Consider the following 26730-nt stretch of genomic DNA (forward strand, 5'->3'; position numbering starts at 1 on the left):
TCTTGAAATTTAATTCTATTTTTTCTTGTGCTTGAAGTTTAGGTCTTTATTTATATATTCCTGTTGCTGTTTCAATAATTGTTCTCATTTAAATTCTTTTCGAATTTTGCAGATGTCATCGACTGGAGACAATACTCGTGCTTGTCAGACTTCAAGTGACATTCATTTACTGAATCCAATACCTGCAAAGTGGCCACAAATCAAACTACTTGCACCGGCACCAGTGCCACGTCCAATCCAAAAACGTGGGACTTCTATTACTCAAAGGAAGAAACTTCGGAAATGTGGGATCACTTTACCAAGAATGATTCTGAGAATAAGGATGATGCCACTGCATCATGTAATTACTGTGGGAATGTTCTAGCTGTCCAAGTAAGAGTGGTACAAGTTGTCTACGTAACCATTTAAGTAGGTGTAAAAAGTATCCCTTAAATATGGTGGATAAGAAGCAAAAGACATTAGGGCTTCAACAAGCACAATAGGCACGTGATCAGTCAAGTAACGCCCACATTCTTCACTTTTGACTTGGAAATTTGACCAGGATGGGCTTAGCGGGCTTTAGCTAAAATGGTCATTGTTGATGAGTTACCTTTTAGGTTTGTTGAGCGTGAGGGGTTTCGAGAGTTCATGAGTATGGCTCAGCCAAGGTTTCAAATTCCTAGCCGAACAACGGTTGCTTCAGATTTGTATTAAATATATAATGATGAGTGCCAAAAGATGAAAAGTTCTTTGCTAAGTTTTCACAAAGAGTTTCTCTCACCACTGATACATGGACAAGTTGTCAGAACCTCAATTATGTGTCTGACAGCTCATTTCATCGATGAAAACTGGGTTTTACAAAAAAGGATTATAAACTTCTGCCCATTATCAGTCTAAAGGTTTAGAGATTGGCAAGGCCGTGGAGAAGTGTTTGCTTGAGTGGGGTATTTCTAAAGTTTTCACAATCACTGTTGATAATGCAAGCTCTATGATGTTGGAATAAGTTATCTAAAGACTCGGTTGGGAAGTTTGGAAGGGGAGTGTCTTGGATGGTGACTTCCTCCACATGAGATTTGTTGCTCATATATGAGTTTAGTTGTAAAAGAGGGATTAAAAGATAAGAGGACTCCATATTCAGAATTCGTTCGGCAGTGAGGTACGTGAGATCTTCTCCGGCAAGGTTACAAAATTTAAGGATGTGTGACAAAAGAAAATTGAAAGTAAAGCTCACTTGGTTCTCGATGTTGAAACAAGGTGGAATTCCCATACTTGATGTTGGAGGCGGCAGTAAAATTTCAGAAAGCTTTTAAGTTGTTGGAAATAAGGATAGTAAGTATTCAGATGAGCTTAGCAGTGGGAAAAGGTTTAAAGGTTTGCCTACATGCATTGATTGGAGTATGCACGACACTTATTGCCTTTTTGAAAGTCTTTTATGATACAACTCTACGTGTCTCTGGCTCACTTTATGTCACGAGTAATTCTTACATGGGGCATTTTTGGCGTTGGATTGAAGATTTCAAAATGTTGTAGAAGTGTAGATCCTGGGTTACGTGCTATGGCTCTAGGGATGAAGGGGAAATATGATAAATATTGGTCAAATATTAAATCAACCTCATGTTATTCATTGCACAGGTACTAGATCCGAGACACAAGTTAGAATATGTGAATTGGTTATTAATGAGTCTTTTGATACGGATCTTGCTAAGAGGTTGAAAACAAAAAGTGAAAGAAGTTTTGGTGGCTTTATTTGAGCAATATAGTTCGTTTAAGTGGTCCCTAGTGCTCAACCAAGTGAGCAGACTCAGTTGCAATGGAGATTGATGTTGATGATGTAGATCTTGATACTAAGGAGTTTATGAAGGTAATGTATAAAGAGAAACATGCTGGACAAAAATTTGTGAATGACAAAACGAGGTGGACAAATATTTAGCGGACCGATTGTGAAAATGACAACAGAGTTTTGATATCTTGCAATGGTGGAAGTTTAATTCACAAAATATGGAGCTCTGTCTATGATAGCACAAGATGTATTGGCTATCCTGTCTCTACCGTTGCATCTGAGTCGGCTTTCAGTACTGGGGGTCGTGTATTGATCCATTCGTAGCTCCCCTCACTCCCAAGATGGTGGAGGCTCTTATTTGTACACAGGTTGGTTGGTTCGGCTCGCGTGTACCATCATCATAGAGGAGAGCTTGGACGAAATATCAAAACTTGACAAGGGTAAAATGTGTTCATTTACTTATAATTTTTGGTTATTTATTTGATTATTTCTTGTTTTGTTAAATATTTTTGCAAATATAACCTATCTATTGTGCTTGTCCAATTATTTGTAGAAATTGCGCGTTTCGGATTGGAAAGCACAAGTCACATGGATTTGAATGATAACCCAATATATGAGTATATTACTTTTGATTTTATAACTGGTTTGTTAAGATTCTATCTCATTTCTTAATTATTTTATAAGCTGGTTTGTTAAGATTGGTTGTCAATAGTTCAGTTTGACAGTTTGATTTGTTGAGTAATTGACACGGTTTTGGACTCATAAATTGAATAATTTTTCTGTTTTAAAGAGTGTGACAGAGACAATAAGTATTCAGTTTGACATGTTTGATTTGTTGAGTAATTGACACGGTTTTGGGACTCTAAAAATTGAATAATTTTTCTGTTTTAAAGACTGTTGATAGAGACAATAAGTATTCAGTTTGACATGTTTGATTGTTGAGTAATTGACACAGTTTTGGGACTCATAAAATGTCATATTCATAAGCTTACGATTTTTAAAAAGATCATACATGTTTAGGCAAGCAGCACATTCCAAAACCCGTAGAAGAATTAGTCATTAGATGCCATTAATGTAGATAAACAGATATACCTTACCTGCTTCGTGAATAGATTTCAGCTGTATTGCTATATATGATTGATGGACTGATGAAATGATTTATACAGGCAGATTATCATTTATTATATATATAAAAGCAGTGTCTTATATTTAATAAAATGTACAAATAAAACCATTAATTATACATGATTTTGACAGCCTTTATGATTATATTAAGTGTACGTATTAATGCCTGATTTGACAGCCCTTTTGTGCAGTTCGAGCTGAGTTGAACTTGATAGACAAATGGTGCCATGAACTTGGTTTGGTCTGTTATATTGTTACTGTCTTTTAAATCATACTGCTTTTGCTCCATTATAAAAGTTTTGACTCTTGTATTGTTTGTACTTTCAGTATCTGGTTTGCAATTTTTGTCGTAGATCCATGCACATGCACATATGGAGGGGAAGAACACATATGTCTGCTTCAGCCAGAAACTTCACCTTTCTGTATGGAAAAATCTTGAAGCTGGTCTCTGAATAGAGAGGCTTTGCCTGCATGCTTTGGTCTTGGGTAAACGATTAGGCTAAATTTCTTGCATTAACTTCTTATTTAAGTATCAGTATGTTTAGGATTATTATTTTTATTGTAAGTTCATTCTCCACCACAGGACACAGGAGAAACTAACTAATCCCTCCAGATTTTGCACAGATTTGAGCTAATTTGGGAATTGGCAGTTTGGCACCTGTAATGTATTTACCTTCAATCTAATTAACTACTTACATTTATGATTAGGTGTAAAAGAAAAAAAAAATAGAAAAGAAAATAATCAATAGCTAGACCTGTAAATTAATAGACATTTTTTTTTTTAATCAAAACAATACAGATATGGATGATGATAAAAGAAAATTACAAAACCAATTATTGGAATATGTGTTAAAGTTATTTTTGAAATGTATTAAAATTGATATTACAATAGGAAATTTTTTTATCATAACATATAAAAAGACAAAAAAAAATTTATTAAAAACCGGTTTGCAATCCGATTAAGAATTCGGTTCGGTTTACAACCGTTAATGTAAAAAACCGGACCGGTTTCGGTTTGCCATACGGTTTGAACCGAAAAATCAGTTCGGTTACAAAATACTTTATCCGGTTCGTTAACCGGATTTTTGCAGCCCTACTATTTATCAGACAACATATAAACTGTATGCAATATTGTCTAACTCATAACCACAACTTTCTGTTTTTTGCTAAACGATACATCATACAAGTCATCCATATAACAGTGCATTGATGCATATAGTTTGGAAATGGGAAGTTCAATATTTAACTTCCAACTATGGGCGTTGTTTTAAATAATCCATCGCTAGTTTCTAGTTTAATATCACAACCCTCTATATTATCAATTTTTCTGACATCCCCAAAAATTTAGGGAGGTGAACGACAATCCTAAGTATAGGAACTGTGCGAAATAACCCCGTTAGTGCGGATACAGTGTTGTGATCACGTTCATTCATGAACCTTTGAAGTTCGTTTAACTGAACACTCTCGCTCACTCAACTTTCAGTTATCGTGTTCAAGCTCGAGCCTTTTCAACTTCAACCTCCTTTCATGGCCATTCCCAACTCTCCTTCTTAATTTACTTCCTTTCTCTCACGAAGCCTACCCGCTCCTTTTAGAACAACGCGCCTTCACGCGCGCGAACTGACAGCAGCTCCGTTGATCTCCTTCTCTCGTTCTCGAAGGCGCGCCGTTTTTTCTATGCCTTCCGTCGGGAAACTTGCCTGTCGACTACAGTGACTGGTTTCCTAGCCGGACCCCAAGGATCGGAGACGAGCAGGCGTTTTGCTCCATCCGACGTCGTTTCGTGGCCCTTACGGTATCGGAGATCTCGGAGACCAGGCGTTCGATTCCTCGACTGGCTTCATTCTCCGGTTGCTCCGTTTGGCAGGTCAAAACGCTCCGTTTTTCAAAAAAAAAAAAAAAAAAAAAAAAAAAAAAATGGCTAAGTTTTTGAGTTTGCAATATTTGAATTTGAATGTGAATTTATTGATAGTAGCATTAGTATTTTCTTAAACCGCTGCGTTTCATGACAGTTGAATTGAATGTGAAGTGCTGACGTGGCATTGCTGCAGGTTTTGCCGCTCGTCCTCCGGGAAGGAAAGCCAATGAAGAAGGATCACCATACCTGGCCAGGTCAAGAGACCTCTCATGAAGCTTATATAATTAATTATGATTAATACGTTTATCTTGCTTGTCTTGTATTGTTACTGTGTCTAATTGTCCCTGATGACTGCTTTCAGATGCAAATTGTGGTAACACTCTGTTGATTTCCCTTGATGAGCTTGTTAAGGATGGTTTGTTGGAAAAGGATGAGCTTCCACAGCCAATGTGAGGAATTCTGATATTAAAATCAATGATGATCAAGCCACTTTGTTTCCTTGTTATGTGTTTTGTTCTATACTATTTCATGCAGTGATGCCGAGCGTGTGAACTTTTCACCGTAGCTGACTTGAAAGATCCTTTGTAGCACAAGGTAAATGGTCTGGGGAAGTTCTTTTACTAGTATAACTTACTTTGGAAAATTATATATTTCTTTCATGTAAATTTTCCTCTTTGCTTCACTCGGTTCTAATTTATTAAAAGAAAAGTTGCTTTGGGTTTACTAATGAGGTTGTTTTGACCGAAACAGAATCAGAAATGAAAAATTGTTTTGTAACCACCGGATATCTAAAATTAGCAAGAGTTGAAGGGTCTATCAAATTCTAATTAAAAACGGTTTCAAGGCTGTTATATGTATGAAAATTTTCAAATCCATGGATATATCAAAAGACAAATTGCTGCTTGGCTTGCAGGTTTTTCCCTCTGCCCTTTCTTTTTTCCGATAAACACTCTTGCTTCAAACCAATGAAGAAAAACGTCAAAGAAGGGAATAGGAAGTTTGCACTGGTCCCTTGAGTCTTAGGTGTCATGCTGCATAGCTGTTTCTTATATTAATAGCTGATTCTTTTATTACACAAATCTTATTTTATGGTAGTCCTTTCTTAGGCTGCAAAGAGGCTCATCCAAAGTGATGGTGAACTTAAAAAACAGCTTGAGATTTCCGCAAAGACAGAACATAGCAAGTGAGAATTTCATATATTTCATGTAATTTTTTTTTTTTTTTTTTTAACCTTTCTTTAGGTTGTTGGGAGGAGAATGGATTTTCAATAATCATGTAGTTGATTTGTATTGTGGTATATCAATTAAAATGTTATTAAGTGCAAAAAGGATGTACTTACAATTATCTTTGGATTATAGTTTTGTTGGATTTCACTCTTTGGAGGGTTTCTCATGGAATTGAGTATTACCCACTTTCATAGGCTGGCTTGAAGATGCAGCATATTTTGCTGCTATTGATGATACTCTCAATACATTCTGTATTTTTGGCCTGAACCATTGAAAAATCGCCATCTTGCTGCCCTGGAAGAAATTTACCAAAGTAAAAAGGATTTCGTAAGAACTACATGACTCTTAGTCTTATTTGATGGCTTGTAATTTCTCTCAACATCTAAGATGCTAGATGACCTAATGATTTTCATTCTGCTTTCACTTGTTAGATTGATGTATTCGTTGCACAACAGTTCTTATTCCAAAGGCAATGGCAAAAAGTTCGCAACTATCACAAACTAAGGGCATTAGTATAATGGGGGACATGCCCATCTATGTAGTTATCATAGTGCTGATGTTTGGGCAATAAAAAATCTTTTTTGCTGGTAGTCTTTCGTCAACCTAGTGCCAGAGATGTCAATTATCACATATAGGTGACTTCACTAATTTTGATATTATTGGCAGAACAGGAGTGGTTTTCCTCTTCTAGTTAGTGGCGTTCCTCCTGATGCCTTCAGTGAAACTGGTCAGCTTGACAGGTTTGTATACATATATGTACTACCTAGCAACTACATCTGATCATTCAAATTATGCCACATAATCTCGTTACCCGTATTCTCCATAGTTATATTCATTTGTTTATTAATACCTTGAAGATGATGGTCTCATCAATCAGCATTAATCTGCTAAAAGAAATCCAATGATATTTTTGCATCTCTCATGCTTGCTGTTTCTGTTTTGTATTTTATTTTCATACCTCTCTTTCTGATTCTTTTTTGGTAATTATTGTACAATAACCCATTAAGCATTAAGTGAATGCTTCAGAAAAGTGATGGAAATTTTAGTGATTTACTTACGACATTTACTTTTACCACATACACAATCAGTGGCCAAGACACTGAACTGTACTATATAATTTGGATCCCATATCAGGTCTGTCTAAATTGGTCCATAATTTTCCTGTTGTTGCTATATGTAATACTCTTCTGTAGTATTAAGCATACAATATTAGCTAGCTTACCTATTAGCTTCGTTTTTGACTTAAAAGCCCTCTGTATGATTGGAACTCCATGGAAAGATGGTTTTCATGGTGGATTCGCCGCTTAAAACGTGCTCAGATTTATATGATGAATTCAGGATTGACCACTTTAGAGGATTTGCTGGCTTTTGGGCTGTTCCATCTGGTGAGATGAAATTCATTTGACAGATGACTGATATTTGTTGCACTGACTACTGTGTGAACTAATATTAGACAATTGTACAGAATCAAAGGTTGCAATGGTGGAAGATGGAAGGTTAGATTCTCTAAATCAGGTCAAGTTGTAATCTTTTAAAAATATTCAATTATCAATCTTAGATACTCTTTTGATGACCGTAGGTGGGACCTGGAAAATCCTGTTTTGATGCCATCTCCAGAGCTGTTGGAAATACACATAATAGCAGAAGATTTGGTATGTTTTGTCTAATAGATTCATGCTTCGCTTCTCCTTTTACCTTGTTATGGGGTGTTTTCTTGTGTGGAATCATATTACTTTCTGGCAACTACTAAACCGTGGAGTTTTCATGGATATGTAATTATTGATATTTTTGTGTATTCATTGATTGTCTTCTGCTGATATGTTCTCATCGTCTTGTGACAGGGAGTTATCACTGAAGATGTAGTTCAGCTCGGAAATCTATTGGGGCACCTGGAATGGCTGTTCTTCAGTTTGGTAATAGTTATTTGTTGTTAATGTACTACTGTCATTCTATTTATCATTTAAGTGAGTTTGCTTGGTTTGATTTTGTCGTCCTGTTTTGTATTTTCTTTTTCTAGGCTTTGGAAGTGATGCTGAAAACCCTCATTTGCCTCACAATCATGAGTGAATCAAGTTGTACACTGGAACTCATGATAATGACACGTAGGATCCTATTCCATAAAAATCTATTTTCTTCTGTTTCTATCTTGGGAGAAACTATAGGAAAATGCCGCATGTTCCTCACAATCTTGAGTGCAATAAAGTTGTTTATGCTGGAACTCACAATGTTAACACTGTAAAGATCCTTATTTCATGGACTTGTCTCTGTTTTTCTCGTCCATGGGAAGAATATATGAAATACCAACTGAAATGGATCATTGGCTGTTGACCAGTTGATATCTTTTGAACGACCAATGAGACCTTTATTCCAGGATGATCTATAGCTTAACTCTGGTCTTCTGAATGTACATGACTGATCAAATTTTTTAGTTTATGAGGTGGGCGTAGTGGTTTGTTCTGATCATCTGAAGTTGACATAAAGTAATCTCTTTTTGGATTATAATACGTTCACCAGTAACAGTTATCATGTTTTATCATAGATCCGAGGTTGGTGGGACAATCTGAAGCAGGACAATCTGAAGCAGGAAGAGAAGAATAATGTGAGTGCAATCTTTTCTTTTCAATAATTCGGCTCTTTAATTAACATTTGAAGTCTCTTTTTGCAGTTTATTACAATATAATTGTTGTTGCAGGTACTGAAATATCTTTCTTTAACTGAAGAAGATGACATACCCTGGGCACTCATCCGGGCTGCTGTATCTTCTGTGGCCCAAACTGCAGTCGTACCCATGCAAGATATACTTGGGCTGGGGAATTCTGCACGGATGAACATTCCAGCAACTCAGGTAAAAGATATACATGGATGCAAACAAGATGATGATCCGTTGTGCCAAACGACTAAAATTGCTTGTTTCCGTCCAAATCTGTTTTGATTAGATTTAGAGAATAGATCCACTTAAAAATTTCTTGGTCCAATTTAAAATTTATGCGTGGTTTAATTGTTTTGCTCAACCCAGATAGATAGACCCAAGTCTTTCTTTTAGCCTTATGCAGATATACCATATTTTTGCTTATCCAAAAAAATAAATTAAAAAATGAAAGAATAAAAGTGTTTCTTATAGAGGGAAGGGCTTCAAGAGAATATAATTTATGGGCTTGCCTAGTAATCTTTCAAGTATTCATTTCCTCTCAACATATGTAACTGAAATTTGATGCTCTGCCTCTTTTGTATGATACAGTTTGGAAACTGGGGTTGGAGGATACCAAATTCCGTGACTTTTGATAGCTTGGAGACACAGGCTAAGAAACTAAGAGATATGCTTTCAATGTATGGGCGGCTGTAAAGTAAGAACTCTGTGAACTTTCGAAGTGGCTACATTTGATTGTTGGTCAGCCATGTCAGTTGTCGTATGAGATAAATTTTGTACAATGGTTTTACATTCATCAAATAATCACTTGCCTCGGTTGATGCAAGATTTTGTACTAATATTTTATGTCCATAAAATAAAGGTTCTTCTCATTTATTAATCTTGAAATCTGATTATTTGTTCATACATATGTTTTTGCTGTTTATCTTATTGTTTGGAAATGGCAACTGAGTGGGCTTCAGTAGTTTGTCATTTGCTTTTGAATGTAAGTGAAAGGGCATGAAGCTTATGTATTTAGTCATAGTCAAAAAAGTACTAGGAATTAGTTATATCGAAAATAAGAGTTTTAGTTAGGATAGTCATACCACGTTATCTGTACATCTATCAAATCCAAATATTGTAATTTGAATTGTGTTGGTAATCAACACACAAAATAGCCTTATGAAACTTTGTTTACATATAATAAATTCATTGTGGCCTGGTTGGACAAAAGGCATAACATTTTAAGTTATCCAATTTTTCAAAAAAACTGTAGGCAATCTAAGTGGAACTATGCAGCATTCTCAATTGCTTCGATGCACTCTACTACACTTGCCTTCTTTGTCATTGCTTCCATTAGAGCTTCATGAATTGCTTTGTTATTTTTTATGAGTGATCCAGCAAACAAAACCTGCATAAATTATGAGCATTCTACATTAGCATATGTCAAGTTTGCAGAGCCATGAGTTTTGAGGAACTGGAACTTACAGCCCATCTGGTAAGATTCTGTTGCTGGTCTTTGCTAAGCTGTGGTTTGCTTCTATTGATAAATCTCTGTAAAAATAAATTGTCAATTTGTTTTTGAAGAGATATCAAGTAATGTCTGATAGAAGCTTGATCTTAAGTGAATGGTTGAAATTTGAAAACCTGAAGAGTGAAAAGATCTGCAGATTGACCGATGACTTTGTCATATTGCAGACCTTCTGCAGCAAGTCCGGCCATTGCTACAACTGCCAACCTGGGAAAAGTTACAACAGATCGATAGTTATTAGGTAAAGGATTTGACACTAATATTAAGTAGAGTAGACCTGTAAACTAAGTTTCTCACACTGGTTGGGATATGAATAGAACAAATTCATAGTTCAAAGACCATTTTTCAGAATAGTATGAAAGTAGCCAAAGCAATCAAATGGATACCTGTCAAGTTCCTTAGCATCAAGCTGCCCACTATATATAAGTTTTTCCAGCCTTTCATCGATAAGATTGACATTCTCTTTCCCAATATCCAGAGAATAACCCAGAATAGGAAGGCCAAGCAGATAGGCAACTACAATTGAAAGAGAACATCATCTAGTTAGAAAGCAACCAAATGAGGCAGGTCATCATGTTTCGATGCATTGTCGAAGATAACGGGAGTACTTAAGAAATGCCCCGCCTCATGTCTTGCGACCCTCTCCTGATAGTCCGGGAAAAACGATGAAAACCCTTGAATTGCAGCTTGAAGAAGCCTGTGCAGCAATTTAAGAGAACTTAGAAATTTAAACATCAAATATAAGACTCTAGGATACAACATAAATTTTATGTTTTTTACCCTGGTGAAATGCTCCCCACAGCCAAGACTATCAGAGAAATGCTACCGATTAAGTATGGCACAAAGAACCCCCAGTCCTACACAGACAGTATAACAGGTGAATAGAGATCAGAAATCGTCGCAAATTTCTAATATCTGTTACTTTAAAAGTAACAGTGACATGGTTGAGGGAATTCTCAGTTTTTCGGAAGAAGAGAAAAATAAGAGTTACCCCAGGAAGTTGGCCAGCAAGAACACCCAGAAATCCTGTTGTTCCCACCACTGTGAAAAGAAAAGCTGCCTGTATCACTGAAAGCCATCAAACATATGAACAGCCCTCTGATAATTCAACGATAAAATTCTATCAAAACAAGAAAATGTCACATAACTTTACGCGGATGGAGTGTACTTACATCATTTCTGACACTAGGAATTGCGAGGTTCTCTGCATTTTTTATTCCGAGAGATGTCAGCTCGCGGAGAGATGTCTGGTTCACGATAAATTCAAGAGTCAAACGACCTAATTTTCGAACATTTCGACACAGAACTAAGATAGTTATTCAAAACATCATTGATGTACATGTATGCAAAAGGTTTGCAAGATTGCTAATGTTTCAGTGGCAGTTTCCCAGAACTTCATACTCTTTTTAATTGAGACTGACCGTACGGCGCGAGACATACGGCTGAGAACTCCATTTCTTGGCCCATCCCTCTTCACTCAGCTGATCAAGCGCCTCCTTAACTGCATTACTGTCTTTCTACAACACAACACAGATACAAGGAGTGCAGGAAACTCAGATTCACAATCTCTTACTCTGATATTATGTTAAGTAACCATTCGACACTCAACACTAATATTGAGCGCTCTATATAAAAAGATGAGAGAAGAAATTACAAACCTTCCTGACGGAAGATTGAAGGGTGTTGAGATCAACCCCAGGTGCAGCAGAAAATGAAGAAGCTTTGATTTGTGGGAGCTTGAAGGAGTTTTTATATTTACATTGATGGTGCAATGCAGTCAATGTAGCTGGCTTTGAGAGATGAAGAATCATGTTCATGGTGAACAATAATAAATTTGTTTTGTTTTGTTTTGTTTTGTTTTATATTTTTTGGGTTACAGTTTGAGATTGCTCTTACAGGGAAAGATTTTGTTTGTGGCCAAGAGGAAGAATGAATGAAGAAGAGATAAGGTCGTTGGGTTTGGGGCGCCAGGATCAGTTGTTAGTTATTTGATTTGTAAGATTTAGATTGTAACACATCACTCCAATTTTGACCCAAGTAATAAAAACATTCGGGACAATACTGTCACTTTTCAGAACTTATGGGCTACACAAAATTAACCAATAGATTTAGTGTTAGAAAATTTGGGCGAGTATGTCACTTTTTAGAAGCTATGGATTAAACAAATAGGATTGATAAGTGTTAGTGTTATGTTGAAAGACAAAAAAAAATGACCATTGTAGAGGGGAGTTTGAGTATTTATAAAAATTTGGAGGAATTTAAGAGGCAAAATGATCATTGCAAGGGGGAGTTTAAGTATTAGTCAAATTTTAAGGGAGGAAATGGAATCCATCTCAAACTTATATTACTTTAAATTTTTAATATGTTGCAAACCGTCGTTAAATCGTGTGGACTAAATCAAAATTAAACAATTAGATTCACTGTTGGAAATTTTTGGGCGAGTATATTACTTCTTAGAAGCTTTGGGTTCAACTAATTTACCAATCAGATTGAAAAAACTTATTAGGGTTTTCAAAAAAATGACCATTATAATTTATGGGGGGTGAGTTTGAGTGTTTATCAAAATTTGAGGGAGGACAAGAGATGTATGACCATTGTAAGGGGGGGTTTGAGTGTTTTATCAAATTTATAGGAAGGAAATTGATCCGCAGAGTACCTAGATAAGTGTTGTGAGAGTGGGCTTAAATGATCTTAATACAAAACCTCGGGACTGAAAAAAATTATGTTGAGAGTGGGATTTGAACCCACGCCCTTTCGGACCAGAACCTTAATCTGGCGCCTTAGACCAACTCGGCCATCTCAACTTGCTGATCAAGAAATTCAAAGTATTTTATTATTACAAATACCAAAGATTCCGTTTCAAAAAATTTGAAATGCGTAATCTGAAAACAATTTCTAAAAATGAAAAAGCATTTCTTATTTTCCTTATAACAAATATGAAAAATTGTGATAAAGTAATGAATAAAAAGTAAAAAACATTTCTTTTCTTTTCCATTTTTTTTTCCAGTAACAGTTATCATGTTTTATCATAGATCCGAGGTTGGTGGGACAATCTGAAGCAGGACAATCTGAAGCAGGAAGAGAAGAATAATGTGAGTGCAATCTTTTCTTTTCAATAATTCGGCTCTTTAATTAACATTTGAAGTCTCTTTTTGCAGTTTATTACAATATAATTGTTGTTGCAGGTACTGAAATATCTTTCTTTAACTGAAGAAGATGACATACCCTGGGCACTCATCCGGGCTGCTGTATCTTCTGTGGCCCAAACTGCAGTCGTACCCATGCAAGATATACTTGGGCTGGGGAATTCTGCACGGATGAACATTCCAGCAACTCAGGTAAAAGATATACATGGATGCAAACAAGATGATGATCCGTTGTGCCAAACGACTAAAATTGCTTGTTTCCGTCCAAATCTGTTTTGATTAGATTTAGAGAATAGATCCACTTAAAAATTTCTTGGTCCAATTTAAAATTTATGCGTGGTTTAATTGTTTTGCTCAACCCAGATAGATAGACCCCAGTCTTTCTTTTAGCCTTATGCAGATATACCATATTTTTGCTTATCCAAAAAAATAAATTAAAAAATGAAAGAATAAAAGTGCTTCTTATAGAGGGAAGGGCTTCAAGAGAATATAATTTATGGGCTTGCCTAATAATCTTTCAAGTATTCATTTCCTCTCAACATATGTAACTGAAATTTGATGCTCTGTTTCTTTTGTATGATACAGTTTGGAAACTGGGGTTGGAGGATACCAAATTCCATGACTTTTGATAGCTTGGAGACACAGGCTAAGAAACTAAGAGATATGCTTTCAATGTATGGGCGGCTGTAAAGTAAGAACTCTGTGAACTTTCGAAGTGGCTACATTTGATTGTTGGTCTGCCATGTCAGCTGTCGTATGAGATAAATTTTGTACAATGGTTTTACATTCATCAAATAATCACTTGCCTCAGTTGATGCAAGATTTTGTACTAATATTTTATGTCAATAAAATAAAGGTTCTTCTCATTTATTAATCTTGAAATCTGGTTATTTGTTCATACATATGTTTTTGCTGTGTATCTTATTGTTTGGAAATGGCAACTGAGTGGGCTTCAGTAGTTTGTCATTTGCTTTTGAATTTAAGTGAAAGGGCATGAAGCTTATGTATTTAGTCATAGTCAAAAAAGTACTAGGAATTAGTTATATCGAAAATAAGAGTTTTAGTTAGGATAGTCATACCACGTTATCTGTACATCTATCAAATCCAAATATTGTAATTTGAATTGTGTTGGTAATCAACACACAAAATAGCCTTATGAAACTTTGTTTACATATAATAAATTCATTGTTGCGTGGTTGGACAAAAGGCATAACATTTTAAGTTATCCAATTTTTCAAAAAACTGTAGGCAATCTAAGTGGAACTATGCAGCATTCTCAATTGCTTCGACGCACTCTACTACACTTGCCTTCTTTGTCATTGCTTCCATTAGAGCTTCATGAATTGCTTTGTTATTTTTTATGAGTGATCCAGCAAACAAAACCTGCATAAATTATGAGCATTCTACATTAGCATATGTCAAGTTTGCAGAGCCATGAGTTTTGAGGAACTGGAACTTACAGCCCATCTGGTAAGATTCTGTTGCTGGTCTTTGCTAAGCTGTGGTTTGCTTCTATTGATAAATCTCTGTAAAAATAAATTGTCAATTTGTTTTTGAAGAGATATCAAGTAATGTCTGATAGAAGCTTGATCTTAAGTGAATGGTTGAAATTTGAAAACCTGAAGAGTGAAAAGATCTGCAGATTGACCGATGACTTTGTCATATTGCAGACCTTCTGCAGCAAGTCCGGCCATTGCTACAACTGCCAACCTGGGAAAAGTTACAACAGATCGATAGTTATTAGGTAAAGGATTTGACACTAATATTAAGTAGAGTAGACCTGTAAACTAAGTTTCTCACACTGGTTGGGATATGAATAGAACAAATTCATAGTTCAAAGACCATTTTTCAGAATAGTATGAAAGTAGCCAAAGCAATCAAATGGATACCTGTCAAGTTCCTTAGCATCAAGCTGCCCACTATATATAAGTTTTTCCAGCCTTTCATCGATAAGATTGACATTCTCTTTCCCAATATCCAGAGAATAACCCAGAATAGGAAGGCCAAGCAGATAGGCAACTACAATTGAAAGAGAACATCATCTAGTTAGAAAGCAACCAAATGAGGCAGGTCATCATGTTTCGATGCATTGTCGAAGATAACGGGAGTACTTAAGAAATGCCCCGCCTCATGTCTTGCGACCCTCTCCTGATAGTCCGGGAAAAACGATGAAAACCCTTGAATTGCAGCTTGAAGAAGCCTGTGCAGCAATTTAAGAGAACTTAGAAATTTAAACATCAAATATAAGACTCTAGGATACAACATAAATTTTATGTTTTTTACCCTGGTGAAATGCTCCCCACAGCCAAGACTATCAGAGAAATGCTACCGATTAAGTATGGCACAAAGAACCCCCAGTCCTACACAGACAGTATAACAGGTGAATAGAGATCAGAAATCGTCGCAAATTTCTAATATCTGTTACTTTAAAAGTAACAGTGACATGGTTGAGGGAATTCTCAGTTTTTCGGAAGAAGAGAAAAATAAGAGTTACCCCAGGAAGTTGGCCAGCAAGAACACCCAGAAATCCTGTTGTTCCCACCACTGTGAAAAGAAAAGCTGCCTGTATCACTGAAAGCCATCAAACATATGAACAGCCCTCTGATAATTCAACGATAAAATTCTATCAAAACAAGAAAATGTCACATAACTTTACGCGGATGGAGTGTACTTACATCATTTCTGACACTAGGAATTGCGAGGTTCTCTGCATTTTTTATTCCGAGAGATGTCAGCTCGCGGAGAGATGTCTGGTTCACGATAAATTCAAGAGTCAAACGACCTAATTTTCGAACATTTCGACACAGAACTAAGATAGTTATTCAAAACATCATTGATGTACATGTATGCAAAAGGTTTGCAAGATTGCTAATGTTTCAGTGGCAGTTTCCCAGAACTTCATACTCTTTTTAATTGAGACTGACCGTACGGCGCGAGACATACGGCTGAGAACTCCATTTCTTGGCCCATCCCTCTTCACTCAGCTGATCAAGCGCCTCCTTAACTGCATTACTGTCTTTCTACAACACAACACAGATACAAGGCGTGCAGGAAACTCAGATTCACAATCTCTTACTCTGATATTATGTTAAGTAACCATTCGACACTCAACACTAATATTGAGCGCTCTATATAAAAAGATGAGAGAAGAAATTACAAACCTTCCTGACGGAAGATTGAAGGGTGTTGAGATCAACCCCAGGTGCAGCAGAAAATGAAGAAGCTTTGATTTGTGGGAGCTTGAAGGAGTTTTTATATTTACATTGATGGTGCAATGCAGTCAATGTAGCTGGCTTTGAGAGATGAAGAATCATGTTCATGGTGAACAATAATAAATTTGTTTTGTTTTGTTTTGTTTTGTTTTATATTTTTTGGGTTACAGTTTGAGATTGCTCTTACAGGGAAAGATTTTGTTTGTGGCCAAGAGGAAGAATGAATGAAGAAGAGATAAGGTCGTTGGGTTTGGGGCGCCAGGATCAGTTGTTAGTTATTTGATTTGTAAGATTTAGATTGTAACACATCACTCCAATTTTGACCCAAGTAAAAAAACATTCGGGACAAACTGTCACTTTTCAGAACTATGGGCTACACAAAATTAACCAATAGATTTGTGTTAGAAAATTGGGCGAGTATGTCACTTTTTAGAAGCTATGGAAAACAAATAGGATTGATAAGTGTTAGTGTTATGTTGAAAGAAAAAAAAAATGACCATTGTAGAGGGGAGTTTGAGTATTTATAAAAATTTGGAGGAATTTAAGAGGCAAAATGATCATTGCAAGGTGGAGTTTAAGTATTACTCGAATTTTAAGGGAGGAAATGGAATCCATCTCAAACTTAATTACTTTAAATTTTAATATGTTGCAAACCGTCGTTAAATCGTGTGGACTAAATCAAAATTAAACAATTAGATTCACTGTTGGAAATTTTTGGGCAAGTATATTACTTCTTAGGAGCTTTGGGTTCAACTAATTTACCAATCAGATTGAAAAAACTTATTAGGGTTTTCAAAAAATGACCATTATAATTTATGGGGGTGAGTTTGAGTGTTTATCAAAATTGAGGGAGGACAAGAGATGTAGACCATTGTAAGGGGGGGTTTGAGTGTTTTATCAATTTATAGGAAGGAAATTGATCCGCAGAGTACCTATATAAATGTTGTGAGAATGGGCTTAAATGATCTTAATACAAAACCTCGGGACTAAAAAAACACCAATTATGTTGAGAGTGGGATTTGAACCCACGCCCTTTCGGACCAGAACCTTAATCTGGCGCCTTAGACAACTCGGCCATCTCAACCTGCTGTTCAAGACTTTCAAAGTATTTTATTATTGGAAATACCAGATTCCGTTTCAAAAAATTTGAAATGCGTATTCTGAAAACATTTCTAAAAATGAAAAAGCATTTCTTATTTTCCTTAAACAAATATGAAAAATTGTGATAAAGTAATGAATAAAAAGTAAAAAACATCTTTCTTTTCCATTTTTTTTATATACATTGATATGTATGAAACCCACAGACTATACTTTCCTGACATTTTATTTCTTAAATTTATGCCAAAAGCTTCAAGTTTTTAGGTTGGAACCCGAGTTTTCGGCTTTTTTTTTCAATGAAAAAAAAAAAGAAGAGAGAGAGAAAAACCCTCCAAGGTCTTCCTTTTTAATTATGTATAAGCAAATTATTGCAATTAATACTTGATTTATTTTCCAAAAAGTCATAATTTAAATTGGGTCAACTTATAATAACTTAACTTTTTGACTTAATTTCAAACGCTGATTTATAACTATTGATAAATCATAATCCAAACAGTTGAAAAGGTAATGACTAATACGTAAAATATGAAGTGATAATGATATATTTTTAACTAGCTAAATGAACAATTCCAAGTGGGTACTTTAGTGTCAAGTTCACATACATGTTTAAGAGTTAACATATCTCTCATCAAATAATTTAATCCCTTATTTTCATTTTAGTTTAAAAAGTAGATTAACTTATGTTGTGTTTAGGTTTTAATGCTCGTATGATCGAGGCTAATTGACTACAAAAACTAATGTCTAAAACTCGTTAACAGGACCGGCTTAAGGGGTAGGCAGGGAGGCACCTGCCTCGGGCCCCAAAAAATGGGGCCAATTTTATAATTTTTTTTTTTTTTTAATATCTTTCAAAATGAAATTGGTTTATAATTTCTTATCAAGCCAAGGGGCCCCCCAAAAAAAGCCAAAAAAAGCTCAATTATTTAAAATTTTTACGTAAATTCTCACCCAAAGTTTGATAAAATAGCAAGTTTGTACTCTAATTTCGTATTTCCAATTTATACCCTTAAATTAACACATTGAATCTCTTTTAACAAGAAAGGCTAAAATAGTCATTTACATATCTCAAATTACTCATTCCCAATTCAATCCCAAAATTTGACATACATAAATCATCTTTAGCCCTCTCCTGCCGCCAGTGGTTTGGAGTTGATTTCGGTCGATTTTCTCACCAAATCAATCGAAATCATCATTTTATCATTTCCCAACCTTGATAGCCCTTGATTTGGCTGATTTTTTATGAATCTCGCAACCCAACTCCACCACACGACAACCATTTCCAGCTTTTCGACATGTACCCAACATATTGGCCTTTCCCGACACACATCTTCCTCCCCTTAGCCCTCTCACCAAAACCCCTCATATACCTCATCCGTTTACTCTGCGAATCGCAGCACTGATACCTTTTGGGCCGTGACTTCTAAGTCTTTCTTATCATCTTGGCATTGGAAATCACCCATTCACCACCCATCATTCTAACATTTACTCTCCAAAACCCCCCCACCAACCTAACTTGTTAGCTGTCGATGCTATCCACCTCTGTTAGTGATTTTTCTCAAAAGGCAAAAAAAAAGAAAAAATAAAAAAATAAAATAAAATTAATATATGCTTATATTATTAGAGGCCCCAAAGTAACTCCTGTCTAGGGTCACAAATGTTGTAGAGACGGCCTTGCTTGTTAATTATTATTGTGTTGTTTGATTACAATAAAGAAGAATTATTGCTGATTAAATAGTTGTTTTACATCTATGAAAAAAAAGATCAAACGTTAGAAGTTTTTGATGAGCTCTTGTTTTTTTTTTTTTTTTTTTAACTTTTTTAAGTAAAATGTGAAAGATATCTGTCTCCTTGACAATAAAATTTTCTTATTTTACGTTTCATAATATTAATTTATTTATTTGATTCCTTCCCGAACTCAAAAAATTAATCAATTTTAACACAAACATAGACTCGAATAATATTTCCCCTTGGTAAAATAATAAACAAAATTTAAATGTCGAGAATTATTTTTGAGATATCAAATTACCATTGTAGGAGGTACTTTGAGTATTTATAAAAAATTCCAGGAGGAATTTTAGAGACAGAATGGCCATTGGGGGTTTGAGTATTTAACAAATTTTCAAGAGGGGAAATGAGCGTTTGTCAAATTTTCAAAAAAAATCAAGTAGGAATTTAGAGACAAATTGGCCATTTTAGGAGGATTTTGAGTATTTAACAAATTTTCAGGGGGGAAAGTAATTCTTCTCAAACTTACGGTATTAAATAAATTAAGTACAAGACCCAGGGACTAAAAAATTTAGCATTGTTGAGAGTGGGATTTGAACCCACGCCCTTTCGGACCAGAACCTTAATCTGGCGCCTTGACCAACTCGGCCATCCAACCTTGTGCTTTTCAAACCGTATTTAACATATACCCCATAATATTTGATGTTTGGAATTTTAGTCAAACTCAACTCAATGACACTTTATTTTATAATAGGATAACGTATTCACGTATTTGACACAATAAAAATATTAAAAAATACCAAAAATATAGTTTAGCAGTACTATTATTTTCAATCATTGTTTAAAAATTACAAAAAGGATCATTTAAAAGACATTTGACCTTTAAACTGCGTTTGGATCATATCATATTTTATTATAAGAAAAAATATTATATTAATAGAAGATAAATCAACTTAAAATTACTAAAAATATTTAGGGAATTATTTGGTTGGTTATAATAAAATGGAGAGTATATTATATTAATATATTTAGTTGGGAGGATAAATATGAGTATATCATAAGATTATTAATGTCCTTCTTAAATATTAATATAATATTATTTTTTATTGTAAAAATGAAAATCCCTTAAAAAAGCCTATCACCCTAACCCACAATCTCACTTATCGTCGACAGAGCCACGCCTCTTTCGCACGTTTTCCCTTTGTGCGACACTTTTCGGTGCATCTGAATAGGAAATTCTCCCTGACAGCACTAATCAAACCCCCACCCTCCACTTAGCAAAACCCCTGCCTCCACTCGCCCTCCCATCTCGTCGTTTGCTGCCAGGACCTGCGACCTGCCATTGCCATCCACAAGATAGTCGCATTTTGCGACCACCCATCTAAAAACAGCTAGATTTTTTGCTGCTTCCCAAGCCAAGCAATGTGCACACGCTTGAGCACGCACTTCAACACACACCACACCTAGGCTTGTGTGTAGGGAAAAGGCGGTTGGGAAAAAAAAGTCAAGTAGGTAGGGTGGGATGTTAGAAAGGCTTGGGTTTGGTTGGGGCAAATTGTCGACAAGTGGTGTGCGTTAGGGTGGGGAGGCGGAAAGCTAGGGAATGGTGGAAAACCAGAAAAATCACCAGCAAAACACAACCACCACAAAAAAAAAAAAAAAAATACCTTCTCAATACACACAACAAATTCCTATAAATTTGTCCTGCCAATCGAACTCCACAAACAACTAATTGGGTTGCAAAAGAGCAGTGGCCGTTGACCGACTATAGGAAGGAGCAACGACATGGGAGTGAGAGTGTTTTGGTGTGGGTGATGTGAGGAATCTGATGGTGGGGTCGAGAGGTCTCGGTGATGCTAGAATCAAGCCGGATCTAGCCTAATCCAGCAATCAGTTGGGTGGAGATGGGGGTTTTGTTAATTGACCATCATGACATTATAAATAGGGGACTTTTGACCATCCTACCTTCTTCACAACAGAAATTACTAACAAAACTGTGCTTTAAATAGTAAATTACTAATAAAATTGTGCTTTAAATAATAAAATGGTATTTTAAAAATGTGGGTGAGACAGTGTCATTAAGACATTATTTGGGTGGGAAAAAGTCGTTTACTATTTTTTTTATTGGATGTATGTAAGGATAATATAGCATCGAGAATGGCATCAATGTATTTCTCCCTTTTAGTGGTGTAGATATCTCCTTACTGTAATGTCGATGTTTCTCATTTCTCAAATATTATAAGGTTTTATAAGAATTTCAAACGTGTTTAGATTCACAAAACAAAATCAGAGAATTTCTAGATTATTATTTAAGAAGAAAAAAAATGATATTAGTTGTTAAATGAAAGAAAGAAATATAAAGAAAATGGAAAACTTTTACTTTCTTAAAACGAGAACCACCAATTGATGGTAAAATGAAGTGTGTACCAAATTAAGATTAATGTATAATTAAATAAAGAAATCGAATTTCTATGGTAGTGTTTAAGTGGCCATGGCTGGTGGCAGAGATATAGCTAGCTGTATTTTCTGATAAATATAAATTATGAGAGCTTGTAAATTAAGCATGCAGAAATAAACATGGTGGGCACTATTGCAGAATGTTAGGAATTGTCACATGCCGCCATGAAATTACAAAGAGTCACCTTCATCAGCTGTAAAAGAGTAAACGTTATGTACCCACCCAAAGTTTCGCGAAATTACATTGCCCGCCATGGTTTCATAAATTCCAGATTTCCACCCAAAAACCAACAATGTTAGCAATTGTTAGATTATGACACAAGAGTAGAGAGTACTATTACCATACTACCCTTGACAAATAAATTAATAAATTACTTTTAACCCCCAAATTAGTAGAATTAGAAAATAACTCTCTTAATTATTTTAATAAGACCCTCTTCTTCAATCTTCACATTCTTCCCCTCTCCAGCCAACCCAACCATTGCCACTGCCACTGTTGCCACCACCACCACCGCCACCTAGCCACTGCTGCCACCCAGCCAATACTGAACACTATTTTGTTTTCTGAAATTTAGTAAATATTCAATCACATTATGAACAACTTGTAAGCTGCAGCATAAATTTAAACTAAAAACTAATTAAACAGATAATTAGTAACCTTCACGCCAAGAAACGCAATAAACCAAACCAAAAGAAGAAGAAAACCCAAACCCCATGGACTGCCATGAACAATTCTGTTTCTAGTCATTCCAAATAATTTTTTGGTTTCCTTTCACAATAAATTAATAAGAATTATAGGATACTTGAAATTCTTATTTCTCTAAATAAATAATAGTAATGAACAAATTAAAGGTCATGTTTCGAAAGAAACAGTCATTATTAAAATTGAATTCTAAACTCGACTTAAATCTCTCCCAACAATTACAACCGGCAGGATGATTTCTCCATCTTCATATTTTTCTTCAAACTCATCCGTATCCACGAATTGGTAAATATTACCTGGGGCTGGGAGTTAGTTAGGGCAATACTTCAAGCAGGTGGTGGGTGACGGCAGTGGTAAGGAAAATCAACGGTCGACGGTGGAAAAAATAGCCAGAAAAAACCCTCAACCCATCAACAAATCAAAACACAACAAAAATCCAGCAAATCGAACTCCAAAAGAAGGCTCCAAGTCAACCCAAACCTAGCTGTCGCGCGAAGAGATGATGAAGTGACGGACGACTACCAAACAACTGTCAAGAATGGAAGGGGCTTCTGTGAGGGGAGATCAGTGAGGTGAATGGCGGTGACGGGAGGAATTTTCTTTGCCGGAATCAATGGGGAAATGGCAAAAGTCAGGCAGGGAAGAAGAAAAAAATGGAGAAATTCAAGAAGGAGATGGACAATCACGGCTAGATCTGGGCAAGGCAAGTCCGACCAGTGGCTGGGCAGACACAATCACCGGAAAGGACCGAAAAAGGGCCGGTAAGAAAGCAGAAGATGAAGAGATTGAGGTGAGAGAGTTTTTTGGTTCTCCTGCCAAATGACCATTTTACCCTCTCACCGTTATATTAAACTTATCTTCAGTTAGTTTAAGGGTGTGAATCTGAAATTTATGAAACCAGGGGTGGGCACTTGGTATTTCGCGAAACCTTGGTTGGGACCATGTCGTTTATTGGCTGAAAAGTTACAAAGGCTCAGTCACAGGCTCAAACAACGGTCCAATCAAATAGATTTTGTCGGTTATGTAAGACAATTTACGAAACTCATGTCCTCTAAAGAACAGGCTCATTCGCTAGTGATATCTATGTGAGATATGACAAATTCTTCTCACGAAGTCATCCCATTAAGTTTCACCAAAATGCATCTACATTTTGCTAATGACTCCAAATCTTATATAATGATGTGGGATGTCACGGTTGATTCAAGGAATTATTTTGATAATAAAAAACTAATATACACCTGCCAATGAGTCCTTAAATTCTATTTCAGTCTTAGCCCAAGCCCAATAACTATTTCGAATTTTTGGATTTTAAATGGTATATTTTTATTTTTAATTTTAAATAGATGACGAATCACGTTCGTTCCACAAAAAAATTCTATTTGAATCTCAAAGATGCTCGAGACCTTTCTAAATTTATATTTGCATCGTTTCACTTTAAGTCCTGTTTTCTGTAATTTTCATTCAAATAAAATCTCAAGTTTTGATATCATCTCAGGATATATTATCTTATAAAATAAGACATATACAATAAATAGATGTAAGGAAACAACTTAAAATGTGTAATATTACTCTTTTCATTTCATCTCAAATGAAAACTATTTGAAGATGCTCTTGATCTCCTAAATATATATTAACATCACTTAATTTTACTTCTTATATATATATATATATATATATATATATAGAGTAAAATCTCTTTATAGTCATAATGGTGGGACTAAGTAATTTTATTATTATAAGAAGGTTATAACTTAATGAAAATGTAGTTACAAAAATTATAATTTTGGTTTCTTATTTTATAATCCATGTTTTAGTAGTACAGTATTAGGATTTCAATTCATAGTTTAGTAATATTATGATTTCAATTCAGCGCTTCAATTGTCTGCTTTTAAAACGGATAAAAGATAGTTTCTTAAAACCAGCAAAAATAAGTGTCATTGATGAAACTGTAAATGTAGTTGATGCATGGTTAATTAATGTGAAGCCGCAGACAATTGTCAATAGTTTTAAACGCTGCAAAATTAGGACAACTAATGTTAATGAATTGTAAATTACAAATGAAGTGGATGAAGAGAATAAAATAGTCACTATAGAATTGAGTGATCAGATTCGACAACTTCACTACACTAATCGAATGTATATTAATATTTTCTTCGATTATCCAAATGAGCAACAAATCGTATATGTTTCAACCAAATGAGAAATCATTGTTACAATTATACAAGAAGAGAAAGGAAATAATCATAGGGATAATAGTACGAAAATATAAAAAGTTTTGTATTATGAAGCTCTAAACATATTTGAAAAACTAAAAATATTTTGGCTTCAACAAGAAGGCATCCATGCTAACAAGCTGGTATCCATGCTAACAAGCTATTACGTACTCATACGGTAAAAGATATGATAACAACTCTAAAACATAAATCATTGTCCAAAATAATTATATATATATATTCGTTTATATAATATTATATGTTTTAAATGACGATATTTTAAATTTCTCGTTTGAACTTTGAAGTGATGTTTTTGTATTATTGAAGGGTTGATATGGTAAAATGACTTTAAATGTATAGTATTACTTTTCCGTTTCCTTTGGATCGTTGTTTTAATTTGTTCAAAATAATAAGTATTGGGCTTGGGCTACGCCCAAATAAAGAGCCCACAACGAAAAACTCAACTTATACCGAAACTTTCAACTTCTCAAGTTAAGCTACTCACTCAATCCACAGCCAACCAACCACCGCAATGTCCACCGCACAGCCACCGCAAGAAACCCTAATCCCCTCCCTCCCAAACGACGTCGCTATAAACATCCTAGCTCGAATCCCCCGCTCTCTCCACCCAATTCTCGCCTCCGTCTCCAAATCCATACGCGCCCTCCTCTCCTCCCCTCTCCTCTACACCACACGCGCCATCCTCAACTCCTCCCAGCCGTCCCTCTGCCTCGCCCTCCGCGTCCCCTCCACGCGCTCCCTCCTCTTCTATACGCTCCACCAGTCCCCCCACCGTCAGCAACCTCTCCTCGCCCCCCTCCCCCCACTCCCATCCCCGCCTCTCGTCGGCTCCGCTGTCGCCGTCGTCGGTCACATTTTCTACCTCATCGGGGGGTCCGTCGACGATGTGCCGTCCTCGCACGTGTGGGCCCTCGACTGCCGGCTAAACACGTGGGAAAGAGCCCCCAGCATGCGCGTGGCGCGCGAGTTCCCGGCGGCCGGAGTGGTGGACGGTAAAGTGTATGTCCTCGGCGGGTGTTTAGTGGACACGTGGTCAAAAAGCAGAAACTGGGCAGAAGTTTTCGACCCGAAAACTGACACATGGCAGCCTGTGGTTCACACTGAGTGTGATGTGCGTGACAAATGGATGCACGCAAGTGTTGTAATAGGGGGCAAAGTTTATGCAATGGCTGATAGAGGTGGGGTGAAGTTTGATCCCAAAGAGATGAGTTGGGAGAGTGTGGAGAGTGAATTGGATTTGGGATGGAGAGGGAGGGGGTGTGTAGTGGATGGAGTGTTGTATTGCTATGATTATTTGGGGAAAATTAGGGGTTTTGATAGCGGTGTGTGGCGGGAGGTTAAGGGGGTGGTGGGAGGGAAGGGGGTGAAGAAGGGTTTGTCATTGCCGCGGTTTTTGTGCGGCGCAACGATGGCGAATGTAGGGGGCAAGTTAGTGGTGGTGTGGGAGGGGAGAGGAGGAAGTGAGGTCGAGGTTTGGTGTGCTGAAATTGATGTGGAGAGGGGTGAGGGTGGGGAGTTGTGGGGAAGGATTTTGTGGTGTAATGTGGTGCTTAAGGTTCCTGAGGGGTCGACGATTGTGAATTGCGCGGCAGTCACAGTGTAAATGTTTGAGTAATTTTGTTGGTTTGGGTATGTTTCTTTTCGTTCGTTTTGTTGTTTGATTGTTGTTGCTTGGAATTTTTGTGATTCAAGTTTGTGTTTCGTGGTATTGGCTTGCTTATTGGTGGTTTTGCTTGTATAATTTGGCATTGATTATGATTTTTTTTTTTTTTTTTTTTAAGTTACTAATCTAATAAAGAATGTTGAATTAGTTAATGACGGTTACTATAAGTTTGAAAGTTATTGAAGACTTGTGTTAAATAGAGGGACAAGATTCTCAATGAGTACTGGATTCGTTAGAAGTATCTTGTAAAGGTTGCTAATCCCGAACTTGAGGGTCAGTCAAGCCATCAGCTTCATGGTTTGCTCTCACGAGGTCTAGGGTTTGATTGCTTCGGACCAAGTACATGTTGTACTGAAAGTTTGAAGTT

General features: G+C 36.1%; 3 protein-coding genes, 3 non-coding genes and 1 pseudogene across 11 annotated transcripts in view; 2 read left to right on the plus strand and 5 right to left on the minus strand.

The window, feature by feature from the left end:
• The first annotated feature begins 4304 nt into the window (after positions 1-4304).
• LOC116136268 lies at positions 4305-14137 on the plus strand (annotated as a pseudogene).
• Positions 9878-11942, minus strand: LOC116136288. The gene is made up of 10 exons (XM_031422005.1): positions 11784-11942; positions 11547-11642; positions 11298-11372; positions 11117-11185; positions 10906-10982; positions 10734-10822; positions 10512-10641; positions 10242-10332; positions 10083-10148; positions 9878-10005 (listed from the first exon to the last, which is right to left on the minus strand). The coding sequence occupies exons 1-10, from the start codon at positions 11940-11942 to the stop codon at positions 9886-9888; spliced, it is 972 nt and encodes a 323-aa protein (XP_031277865.1). The 3' UTR covers positions 9878-9885.
• On the minus strand, positions 12849-12929 carry TRNAL-AAG. The gene has a single exon. It is a non-coding gene; the product is annotated as a tRNA-Leu (tRNA).
• A 184-nt stretch (positions 14138-14321) lies between the features above and the next one.
• LOC116136334 lies at positions 14322-16625 on the minus strand. 3 transcript variants are annotated; one of them, XM_031422043.1, is made up of 10 exons: positions 16433-16625; positions 16196-16291; positions 15947-16021; positions 15766-15834; positions 15555-15631; positions 15383-15471; positions 15161-15290; positions 14891-14981; positions 14732-14797; positions 14322-14654 (listed from the first exon to the last, which is right to left on the minus strand). In XM_031422043.1, the coding sequence occupies exons 1-10, from the start codon at positions 16589-16591 to the stop codon at positions 14535-14537; spliced, it is 972 nt and encodes a 323-aa protein (XP_031277903.1). In that variant the 5' UTR covers positions 16592-16625; the 3' UTR covers positions 14322-14534. The 3 variants fall into 3 exon arrangements, with proteins under 3 accessions (XP_031277903.1, XP_031277902.1, XP_031277901.1); XM_031422042.1 differs by lacking the exon at positions 16433-16625 and having other exon boundaries at positions 16176-16313; XM_031422041.1 differs by lacking the exon at positions 16433-16625 and having other exon boundaries at positions 16114-16313.
• Positions 16626-17487: 862 nt separating this feature from the next.
• On the minus strand, positions 17488-17567 carry TRNAL-AAG. Its single transcript has one exon. It is a non-coding gene; the product is annotated as a tRNA-Leu (tRNA).
• A 2317-nt stretch (positions 17568-19884) lies between these two features.
• On the minus strand, positions 19885-19963 carry TRNAL-AAG. Its single transcript has one exon. It is a non-coding gene; the product is annotated as a tRNA-Leu (tRNA).
• A 5189-nt stretch (positions 19964-25152) lies between these two features.
• LOC116136278 (F-box/kelch-repeat protein SKIP6) overlaps positions 25153-26730 on the plus strand; it is a 34981-nt gene continuing 33403 nt past the window's right edge. For all 4 annotated transcript variants that reach the window (XR_004129018.1, XR_004129019.1, XM_031421994.1 and 1 more), the window contains exon 1: positions 25153-26329. Coding sequence is in view for 2 of the 4 variants with exons in the window: in XM_031421994.1 (XP_031277854.1) it covers positions 25212-26303 (1092 nt within the window). In the remaining 2 variants the exon portion in view is untranslated. The remainder of the gene's footprint in view (positions 26330-26730) is intronic.

Source organism: Pistacia vera, unplaced genomic scaffold (assembly GCF_008641045.1).
Source record: "Pistacia vera cultivar Batoury unplaced genomic scaffold, PisVer_v2 Contig310, whole genome shotgun sequence".
NCBI lineage: Eukaryota > Viridiplantae > Streptophyta > Magnoliopsida > Sapindales > Anacardiaceae > Pistacia > Pistacia vera.

What these genes read in the sequence shown, in the direction of transcription:
- LOC116136288 (XM_031422005.1), bottom strand. Translation starts at nt 11,942, where the DNA reads ATGAACATGATTCTTCATCTCTCAAAGCCAGCTACATTGACTGCATTG. An exon ending in TTCAATCTTCCGTCAGGAAG is followed by an intron (nt 11,643 to 11,783) that starts GTTTGTAATTTC and finishes GTTGTGTTGTAG; the next exon opens with AAAGACAGTAATGCAGTTAA. An exon ending in GATGCTAAGGAACTTGACAG is followed by an intron (nt 10,333 to 10,511) that starts GTATCCATTTGA and finishes AACTTTTCCCAG; the next exon opens with GTTGGCAGTTGTAGCAATGG.
- LOC116136334 (XM_031422043.1), bottom strand. Translation starts at nt 16,591, where the DNA reads ATGAACATGATTCTTCATCTCTCAAAGCCAGCTACATTGACTGCATTG. An exon ending in CGTATGTCTCGCGCCGTACG is followed by an intron (nt 16,022 to 16,195) that starts GTCAGTCTCAAT and finishes ATCGTGAACCAG; the next exon opens with ACATCTCTCCGCGAGCTGAC. An exon ending in TTCCTAGTGTCAGAAATGAT is followed by an intron (nt 15,835 to 15,946) that starts GTAAGTACACTC and finishes TCAGTGATACAG; the next exon opens with GCAGCTTTTCTTTTCACAGT.